At 37.1% G+C, this 11319-nt stretch overlaps 1 protein-coding gene across 1 annotated transcript in view; it reads left to right on the top strand.

Moving 5' to 3' along the window:
• Window positions 1-355: 355 nt before the first annotated feature.
• Window positions 356-11319, top strand: part of LOC137056067 (transient receptor potential cation channel subfamily M member 4-like) — a 29868-nt gene continuing 18904 nt past the window's right edge. The window contains exons 1-8 of the mRNA XM_067430020.1: window positions 356-547; window positions 1859-1920; window positions 2007-2184; window positions 3704-3884; window positions 4432-4601; window positions 8787-8955; window positions 10925-10989; window positions 11073-11306. Coding sequence (XP_067286121.1) covers window positions 491-547; window positions 1859-1920; window positions 2007-2184; window positions 3704-3884; window positions 4432-4601; window positions 8787-8955; window positions 10925-10989; window positions 11073-11306 — 1116 coding nt within the window. The 5' untranslated portion in view covers window positions 356-490. The remainder of the gene's footprint in view (window positions 548-1858; window positions 1921-2006; window positions 2185-3703; window positions 3885-4431; window positions 4602-8786; window positions 8956-10924; window positions 10990-11072; window positions 11307-11319) is intronic.

Below are 11319 nucleotides of genomic sequence, written 5' to 3'. Positions count from 1 at the left end.
CTGCTGCTAACATCTTGGTGCCTGATACCACAGCACACCTTGAGGGCTTCAGGTTAATTGGGACACCATTTGCCATAGAGATAATTCTGCAAATATGACAAATAGGCCTACAACCTGGCATTTTGTTTGCTGTGATATTTGGATAGACAAATCCTTTGTGCAATGAACAATAAACTGGATTTTGATTAGCGCAAGCAATGAGCATTATCCCTCGCCTCACAGGTAGTCGTCTTACACACACACACACACACACACACACACACACACACGCGCGCGCGCACGCACGCACACACAGAGAGAGTCTCTTTCAGCCTCTCCTCTACAGCCACACCCTGCTCGCCGGTTCCACCTGATTCCTCAGGTAACCCGACAGTCTCTAGCGATCCCGGACTTCCTCGTTACGGGTGGCATGGACATTACGCGCTGCAAAACGCTTTGAAGTGAAACTTTCTACAAACAGCGACTTTATAAGGTCCATAAACAAACCAAGATGAACGAAAAGGACATTGAACAAGGTGGATTGGCCGGGATGCCGAAAACAGATCAGGTAGGCTATGCCTGACAGAAAGCTGATTACAGAAGCACTAATTGGGCTGTGCCAGATGAAGCACTTCAGTTGTTTATTGCTCATATGGAATGTTCTTAAAGGCACACTGCATGCGTTCAGTATCGTTTCGATTTAGTGTTGGCTATGAGCAGAGTCTGAGGGAGTTTCTCAAAACAGCATACCGTGGGTTAAAACAAGACTCTGCACGTGTGTTTGTCATGCGCTTCTTCTTAACTACAGTGTTCATGATAGGCCTGCATGGTTGAATGAATAACAAGTGTTTTATAGAAGTTTGTGTGTGTGTGTGTGTGTGTGTGTGTGTGTGTGTGTGTGTGTGTGTGTGTGTGTGTGTGTGTGTGTGTGTGTGTGTGTGTGTGTGTGTGTTATCTGTGCTTTATGTTAAAGAGAGTTTGAATGTAAACCTCAGATATGTGTATATTTCCATAATATAAAAGCTGTAAAAATGAATATGTGAAATAGATTATGGTAATTTGGTTATTTTGTAATGTTATAAAATTAAAAATTATTTAATCAAAACATTGTATATACTGTGCCTTTAAAATGTAGCTAAGGTGAAAGATCCCCCTCATCACCTATTTTTAATAATAACAATGTTAATATATTATATTGTAAATAACTGTGTATTTTAGTATAAAACCCCATTTTACACTCCATATTCACCAAAGCATAATGCCAAAGGATGCCATACCATGTTGGACAACACAAATTAAAATTTCAGTTCCATTTTCTTAGTCAGTGATTAATTTCATATCAATGTAATTTAATCCACAAAAGAACAAAATACAACCAATAAATTCATTAAAATCAATGTAATCTTAGCAGTCTGAGTAGAAGTATTAAATAGTAATATTAAATATTTTCTTCATGTAAATGCTTTGGTGTAACGATGAACCAAAAAATATAATAGGGAAGCTAAGCGCAAAACGCAGTGCATATGATCTAAATAAGTAATGAGACACCGCAAAGGTTAAACTGGTCTTTCTTGCTTTCCTTGTGAAAAGGATGGGCTGGGATAGTGATGAAATTACAGTTAAAGTGAGCTGTTTATCCCAGTTAATGTGATTGTTTTTTCTCTCTCTATCATTCTGACCTTCCTCGACCAAACCCAGTAGATAAGATAAAGTGTTACAAGCTTTGAAGTTGCATTCAGTGTGTTTTTCCTCAGTGGAGCACATGACCAACTTTATCTTTCTAACGTGTATGGTGCCACCGTAAACCCAAGACCACTGTTATACTTCAGCTGTCATGTTTTTAGTGCATTAATGAAGTTATTTCCGTTATTGATTTCAGAGCTGGATTCCAGATTTCTTTAAAAAGAGAGTGTGCACAACATTTGTGGAGGACACTTCCAAGTAAGATGAGTATGAACTTGGTGAGTTTTCAGTATCTCGTGTTAGACTCCTTCTGAAAGACAGATCCTCCGTCTGTTGTTTTGTAGCAGTGATGGTGTGTGTCAGTGTGGGTCCACGCGGGACACGCACCCCTCAGTGGCCCTGGGCGATTACTTCAGCACAGCCATCGTCAGTCACTGGGACAGCGCAAAGCACTCCTCTGAACTGCCCACAGATGCCTTTGGAGAGCTGGAGTTTGCTGGGACCGGCAAGAGACACAGCTATGTGAGTTCCTCTCCATCATGTCTGGGCTGTATATGAGCTCTATGAGCTATACATTTATAGATATTAGTGATCTGGATCACATGAAAAATAGAGATTGCCAAAATACACTTTGGTAAATAAGTACACCAACTTTTGGGGAGGGGGGATTTTTCCAATATTGTGCTGGAGTTTAAATAATAATAAATTATTTGTTTATTTAGCTTTTTGTTTAAAATAAATCATATTAACTAATATTTTATGATGTAACATTTGGGGTGTGTGATGAGGATCAAATAAAATCTTTACATAAAAAGCATTTTTAAAGAAGCAAAAATAATTGTCATGTATTGTTGTACTCCCCTTCTCTTTATAATTCTTGAAATTGTTTATTTTCATTTTTTGTTTGGATTAATTCATATTAAAATCAATTATTAATAATAATAAATTAATAGTCAGTGACAAGGGTTAAATAATTAAAAGCTTTTTAAAAGCAGCAAAATGAAAATTTTCATGGTAAATAGCAATTTTTAATTTATTTAACCTTCATATAACAAACATTCTTAAATAAAAATCATCCCCTGGTACACAAAAAACAGCATTAGCTGGAGAAACAACCATATATCACAAATTAGTCGTTTGTTTTTTTGTAACATAAGGTTTCTTTACTCATTTGATTGCCGTGTTGTTCTATCTCCCCATCTCTTTTTAATTTTTTAAAAAGGTTTATGCTTTCTCTTTTTGTTTGGAATAATTAATATTAAATAATTAATATTTTCAGAATTTAAGCTGGTGAATTGGGTAAAATAAAATTTTATTTAAAAGGCATTTTAAAAGCAGCAAAAATAAATATAATTTTATTTGGCCTTCATATAACAGACAATATTTAATAAAAATCAACCCCTGGCACATAAAAAAATTCCAGTAGATGGAGAACAACCATAAAAATGAGTAGTTTGTTTTTGTAATTTTCCGTTTCTTTTTTTCATTTGATTGCCCCCATCTTTTCCCCATCTGTTTATAATTATTGAAATGGTTTGCGTTTTCTCTTTTTGAATAATTTTAGAACATTTTCATCCTAATAAGGGCAAAATAATACAATATTTGCAAAAACAGCTTTTGAAAAGCAGAACATTTATTGTCATGGTAAAAAAGTGTACAGTTTTAGAGGCCAATTGCACAACACCATTTTCAAATAAAAACGTGTCCGTTTTGGCTGTTCATTTCATTTAAACAACGACGGCATTTTGGGGGCCTTAAAATGCAAACTTTTGAAAATTGTATCTTTATTGTCTCCATGTAAACTACAAAAAACGTGATTTTGTGAAAACAGTGACGTCATGCAGATGCATATTGGTCAGTCTATAGGTGTGTAGTGTTTCCTTACAAAGTGACATCGCCATCTACTGGCCTGGCAGCATAATACAGCTTTTTTTAGTCTTTTTTGCGGAGGGCATCATTTTGACAAAAATGTTATATATATATACATATACATATACCTTTGATTCCCATTTTGATCTCACTGCCCTTCTCTTTATCCCAGTTTCTGCGTCTCTCCAGCACAACAGAACCTGCCAGGGTCTTCAGTATCATGAGGGAACACTGGAAACTGGCACAGCCCAACCTGGTGGTGTCAGTGGTCGGTGGTGGGAGAAGTTTGGAGATCAAGACCTGGGTGCGAGAGGTGCTGAGGCAGGGGCTGGTTAAAGCTGCACAGAGTACAGGTGCCAACTTCTCTCCACATAATATTATTCACATCTGATGTTTTTCATGCATTTACGTGCTATACAAAGGTTTGAAAACTTTGCATTATGCTACTTTAACAACTGTGGTAAAGATGAGATATCTGAGTAGAAGTTTTGATTTATTGCCACTGCCAGACTGTAATTTTTCAGCATGCTTGCCCACTTATTTGTGAAAAGGTTTGCCAGGTGATGCCATGTGACTCTTTGTTCTTAAATGGCATACCTGAAATAATTGATGAGAAACAGAAAAGTGCAAGACCACTTCAGCTGTCATTGTGCCTTCTATTGTAAACTGACAGGATGCAAGCAGAATGAATATGCAACTACTGAATAATTAAATATTACACCATTAATTAATATTTTTAGAATGTTTGGGTCTGTGACTAAGGTAAAACATAAAAATCACTTGAAAAGCAGCAAAAAATATATAAAAACAATCAATTGTAATAATAATTCATAAGAATTATGACTAGTAAATATTCTCAATTCCATAAAACAGTTAATTTTGAATGTGTCTCATGTATAGGTGCATGGATCATAACCGGAGGGTTGAAGGAAGGCATTAGCAGGTGTGTAGGAGAAGCGGTGAGAGATTATGCCACCGCAACATCTGCTGTCACTCTCAATAAAGTGGTTCTTATTGGCATCAGTCCCTGGGGCCTGGTAAAAGATACCAACCAACTTGTCAACTCTGAGGTAACGCAAATTATATATATACACACGAAGTCTGTGAAAATAAACCTGCATTAATCCTTTTGATATTTATTTGAAGTCAAGCAAATGTGGGTAAAATCTCAGTATGAAATTTTTCTCAGAAACACTTTAGCCACAATTATCATAACTCTTGTCTTAAAGGGATACTTCACTGCTTTTTCACATTACATTTTTTTCATATGTTATTCCCTTAACTAAGGCTAGTTGATACATACCTCTCTCGTCTCAGTGCGTGAACTTAATCTCTCTGACGCACGGTGACGATCTGATAGCATTTAGCTTAGCCCACTAAGCCCAGTTCATTCACTATGGAACCAAACAGAGATCAAGTTAGAAGCGACCAAACACCTCTGTTTTCCCTATTTAAATACAGTTACACCAATAGTTGAACAATTAAGTATGGTGACATAAAATAAAACGTGACGCTTTTCTAAGCAGATTAAAAAGGAGAACTATAATGTATGTCGGAATAGCACTTCTGAGAGTACTTCGACTTGGCGCAGTAAAAAGTCCTTGGAGAGTCTTTGGCAATCAAACTATCCTCCTTACTGTCTATCAAGACAAAGTAGACACGCTTCCTCTTCCAGGCAGATTCATAACATCTCAAGTTTTGGAACTTCTTAATTATTTCCCTGCTGGTGTAAATGGGAATTTTTAATCCTTTAGTTATTTACTTACAGCTCAACAAGCTGTTGCTGCACATCAGAACTATATTTCAGATAACTGGATATATTTTTAATATATTAAAATTAGGGGTGTAACGGTTCACAAAATTCACGGTTCGGTTCAATACAATACACTGGTGTCACGGTTCGGTTCGGTACGGTTCGGTATGTTTTAGATACAGCAAAAAGAAAATTTTTATTTTTTTGCATTGAACAATGATGGAGCTATAGCTACTTTACCCATCTTCTATGTAGTTACAGAAATAGACATTAGCTCTTTACATTAGCTCTCTCCACACTTTTTTCACACACTACTGCTTCTGTCATCCCTTTGGCCAAATCCTCACTTGTGTGACTCTCAAGGGGCGTGTCTGAAGAACGTGGCTGTTCAGCTCCCATTCATCGGTAATGTGCTGTTACAGTCAGGTAGCTTTGTGTAGCCCTTGACGTCCAGCCGTCTGTTGTCAGAGCAACCGCTGTTGCTTTGGCCAATTGGTTCTCTGTTTGTGCTTTTGTTTATTGGTAAAAAGCAGGAATTACTGGCTGAAATGGGCTCGTGAAGGAACATTGTAACGAGGCTCAATTACTTTAACCTGTTAAGCTGATTTCTAAATTTTGAAAAAATCCTAAGAAATGTATACTCAGACTAAATCAAATACAGTTTGTGAATCCTTTGCACTAAAAGCATAATTATGGTCTCATTTGAAAGCAGACACCTGGCAGTTTACTGTAAAGTTAAAATGATAATATTTTTTATAATAAAAAAAAGCTATAATAAGCTTAAAAGTTTTGTAAAGTTATTAGAAATTTATTTGTATGATATATCTTTATGAAAATAAAATTGAAGTGGGCCTTGGAGAAATCTAGAAATGCACTACAGCTAAAGCCACAAGTCTGACCATGTTATATTTCAGATCTGAAGATGATCAGTCTAAAACTCTGCATTTTATTAAACGTTTTACAAGATCGTTTCATGTGATTTTATTTTGAGATATCGCTGAAATATCAACTGATGTTTATTGCCACATCTTCTCAGCTTTCAGTCGCTGTATTGCCTCTATTGTTTAGAGGTGCAAACTGCCCCATTCAGTTTGTCTCCCCGGCATTCACACTTCTGCGGACTGGTTATGGCTCCAATTATTATTCTTTTGTCTGCATTATAATTACTAACGATTCTCTATTCAAACTGTTCTATTCAAACCTCATTTCTAAATCAAACCTCTCACTTTACCCTCACTGAGACTCTATTGAATGCATTTCGTCCAAATAAGCATTTCAGTAGTTTTACATTTAGAAAATGTTCATAAAAATAAAGTATTTACTCAGTGGCAGGTGCATCTAGGGCAAGCTAGCATGTTAGCTTAGCACACCAGCAAAACAACAATTTATACGATTAAAATCATGTTTTATTCAAAACTTGCTTCATATCACTTTATATTTTATATGTAGAGTGTTTTATATAACAATATGTGATCTCATATAGCTTCGGGTCAAAAAATCTGACAGAAAATATACAATGCTAAAAGCTATGTGGAATAGCATTGCATTATAAATATCATCTATTATGAAACCACCCAACATGGCATAAAGAACACAGACCAACCATATATTGCCGCGATTGTGTGTTTATTGTCTTAAAACGTGTCTATCTGCATAAAATAGCGATCTGACGATCCCAGGGAGCTGTGTGGATATGTCCATATGTCAGATACTTCCTGAATGTCACATGGTGTGTCTGTTCTTCATGTGTTCCCCATGGGGTGAATTTTCAGTAGTACAGCTTTCCAGCGCCCTCCGGCTGCCAGAATGAATTGAAAACACAGCATATCACAGCCTACTGCTCTCATAATCATACATCCGCGGATTTTGGATAAAGATTGAATAAATAATACTTCTCTGTATAGAAATTTGACTCAAACGTGTGAGAATCTATCAATATTTCTCCACATCTGCACACTTTTGAAGTAAAAGCCCTGAGGGAAGTTGTTTTGTCGAGTGTCTTCATGACGACCAAGGAGGAGTTTTTTATGAATGGGAGCAAATGACGCGCATATTACAATCAAAAGGTAGCGACGCCCAAGATCATATTCATAACTCCTGGAACATATTAACACATTACGGTCACTATAAGACTTTGAGAATAAAACAGAGGTAAAAAAATTAAACTTTAGTCTTAGATCTTTTTAATGATGTATAGTTTGTCAAGGTAATTACTTACATCTGATAGTAATTTTGAGCTAATTTAAACAAAGAGACCTTCATTGCGTCCTCGTCCTCGTGACGGTTATCAGGAAGCACGTTTTTTAAACTCCGTCTGCAGTGCGTATGCGGTGCGTTTTGCGCTGCGTATGCGGTGCAGGAGCCGCACGCCCGGTTGTTCTTTCACATATGTTGCGTTTTCAGTCCGCTACCGTTAACATGGGTACAGAAAAAATACGCACCGCATAGACTACGCACTGCAGACATATCCGCGGCTATAAATGGACCACTTGCCGCGGTGATATCTTTTTCCATTTGAATAAGTTGGAAATGTCTATCTAAATGCTGCGGGGATAGTTTGTGGCTGTTTCTCCTTTTTATCGTCTTGTTGTCGGCGTAAATGAGTTGATTGACATGACATGAATTATTCCCGCTGATGTACCATCAACTGCGACATACCGTTGTTGTTTTTTTTTTATCCATCACTCTTGCCAACACCATCATAGCTTACAGAGAAATCAAAGTTCACCCAAACACCAGACCTGTTGGTTATTGGAGGATCTTCTATTTCTGGTCTGTTAAACACAATAGCCATTTTTCGACGAGCATTCAGCACGTAGCCTACTGATTAAGCGAGCACCTGACTGAGCAGCCTAAAACATATTTGGTGATTTATTTATTTTTTTTCCCTCTTCGGCGGTTTCAGGGGCATTGCCTGTTACGTCATTTTGGTTATTGGCTTCCTTGTTGAACGCATAATATTATATTTCACAAATTTTTTATTTTCCAAATATAATTAATTAGTCCAAGAACCGTTTGGTACATAATGCGTATCGCATACCGAACCGAAAGCCTCGTACCGAACGGTTCAATACGAATACGCGTATTGTAACAACCCTAATTAAAATGTCCTGGCAAATCCAAGCTTTATAATGGCAGTGAATGGGAACACAAAATTTGAAGCCCCGAAAAGTGCATCCATCCATTCATTAACAGCGTCTGGTTAATTAAGTCCTTCTGAAGCGAAACCATGTGTTTGTGTAAGAAAAATATCCATATTTAACATGTTGTAAAGTGAAATATCTAGCTTCTGCCAGACTGTCCTCCGTATTCAACTTATAAAGAAATATGGTGTTATCATAGGGTAATTTTCATTTTTGGCTGAAGTATCCCTTTAAATATCGAGCAAGCAATTTCAAGGGGTACCAATATGCCTTACGAGCTATGCACTGCACAAATAGAGCATATGTGTATGCATATTCTTCAGTATTTCAAAACAACTGTGTCTCTCTTTTTTTTTTAGGGAAGTTTTCCCGCAAAGTATTTAGTCAAAAACGCAGCGTGGGAATCTAACTATCTGGATAATAGTTACAAGGCTTTCCTTCTGGTGGATGATGGGACCGTAGGGCGTAAAGGTGGTGAGATCGGCTTCAGAGCCCGTCTGGAGGATTACATTTCACGTCAGCGCACAGGTAACTTTCACACACACAACTGGTCAAAAGTTTGAGAACGGTAAGACTTGGTAATGTTTTGAAAGAAGTCTCTTCTGCTGCATTTATGTTACTAAAATTACAAAAAAGCTGTAATATTGTGACCTATTATAAAAATGTAATTTATTCCTGGGATTAAAGCTGGGAAAGAACTTAAAGAAATGAATACATTTATTCAGCAAGGATGCATTAAATTGATCAAGTGGCATATTGACATTTATAATGTTGCAAAAGCTTGATATTTCAGGTAAATACTGTTCTTTTGAACTTTCTATTCATTAAATAATCCTGTTTTCAACATTGATAATAATAATCAGCAATGTTACTTGAGCAGTAAATCATCCTAATTGATTTATTTCAGAGAAGGATCATGCTAGCCTAGAAATCTAGAAGCACCCTAGCGGCAGCTAATCTAATCTGCCCGCGAGTGTCGTCTAGCAACTCTCAATACCCTTCTGAGCTGTAATCGTCAAACTCTTGCCGGGCCAATAACATCGTGTATAGAGTCGGCGGGCGGGGCCATAATGGCGACGGCCGAGTTGCGTTTGCGTGCTTCTAGTAAACACAGAAACTGCTTCAAATCAGTCAAAGCGTCGAATCAGCTTTGACCGCGACTCTAGAAGACTTGGAGTTTAGCTTTTCTCTGAGAAAAGAACAAAGAACGGCACTGAAGTCATTCTTAAAAAGGGAAGATGTGTTCGGAGTTTAGCCGACCGGATACGGTGAATGTTTAATCTATCAGCGAGCTCTGCTTCACCTTCATTGCTCTGGTTGGTTGTAGCGCTATCCTATCGCGTGCAGAGGGAGTTTAAAAGACATCCGTTTATCCCGCCCAGGTCCGGCTCTAGCTCTTTGGTTGCCCTAGGCAAGATGGAGTTTTGCGCCCCCCCCCCCCAACCCACTCACTTTTATCGTCTCTAATTCAGCACATGTCTGTTTACCTAGGCCTACCCCTAACCGAGAAGCACTTATTATTAAACACGTTAGACGCTTTATTCCCACTTTTTCTTTGCTTCCGACGCCCATGTAGAGAGCGTTTGTACTTTTCATAACTAACATGCATATGTTATCCATATTTATAACGAACTGGACTTTTGATATTTAAATGACATCCATGTAGATTATTGTCAGTGAAGTTATGTTTGCAATATGTAGTAATACGTAGAAAACTAGCAAGTGATAGCTTAGTGACAATATTAATAATATTTATAAAATAAATATAAGTTGATAATATTGATAATACTAAGTAATTTTATTTTGTTTGACAACTTATTGGCTGAGATAAGAAGACTAACCTCTATACTGGTCTATCTTTCTTTCTTTCTTTCTTTCTTTCTTTCTTTCTTTCTTTCTTTCTTTCTTTCTTTCTTTCTTTCTTTCTTTCTTTCTTTTTTTTCTTTCTTTCTTTCTTTCTTTCTTTCTTTCTTTCTTTCTTTCTTTCTTTCTTTCTTTCTTTCTTTCTTTCTTTCTTTCTTTCTTTCTTTCTTTCTTTCTTTCTTTCTTTCTTTCTTTCTTTCTTTCTTTCTTTCTTTCTTTCTTTCTTTCTTTCTTTCTTTCTTTCTTTCTTTCTTTCTTTCTTTCTTTCTTTCTTTCTTTCTTTCTCCCTCCCTCCCTCCCTCCTTCGCCCCTCAGATTGAGCCCTGTCAATGGTGAGTTTCCAGACCAAACATCTTGATGTGGGTCTGGCTTGTCAGGCTAGGATCATGTGACACTGAAGACTGAAGTAATGATGCTGAACATTCAGCTTTGCATCACAGAAATAAATAGCATTTTTGAATATATATCAAATATAAAAACGTTATTTTAAATTATACAAATATTTTGGCTCAAGTAAATGCAGCCTTGGTGAGCAGAAGAGACTTCTATATGTGTATGTGTGTTATATTTTATATGAAGATCTGTTTAATAAAAGCAATGAGGACTTTGCATTTAAGAATAATCTCATGTGCAGGCAGTGCAAGCATTGACATTCCTGTTCTGAATATGCTGATATCTGGAGATGCTTCCTTGCTGGAGGTGAGCAGATTCCGGTTTAATTACATGCAAAACGTCCTCTGTGCTTTCTCTTAATTGTCTTTTACAATATTTCTTCATTTCAGCTATTAGATATCGCTCTGAAGAATTCAATGCCCTGGTTGGTCCTGGCTGGTTCGGGGGGGCTAGCCAATCTTGTGTGCGACGTTATGGAGAACATTCAATGTGCACCGATGCTCTCAACTGGAGCAGCAGAGAAGGAGGAAGGGTCTCCAAACATGGAGCTTAGAGAACGATTAGCGGAGAAAGTAAAACAATACTTCCCTTTAGAGCAGGAGATAGACAAACTTGTTGACAAGGTAAATGGAACAC

Source organism: Pseudorasbora parva, chromosome 21 (assembly GCF_024679245.1).
Source record: "Pseudorasbora parva isolate DD20220531a chromosome 21, ASM2467924v1, whole genome shotgun sequence".
Lineage (NCBI taxonomy): Eukaryota > Metazoa > Chordata > Actinopteri > Cypriniformes > Gobionidae > Pseudorasbora > Pseudorasbora parva.
Note: the sequence above shows the minus strand (reverse complement) of the source record. Positions and strands in the feature narration are given on the sequence as shown.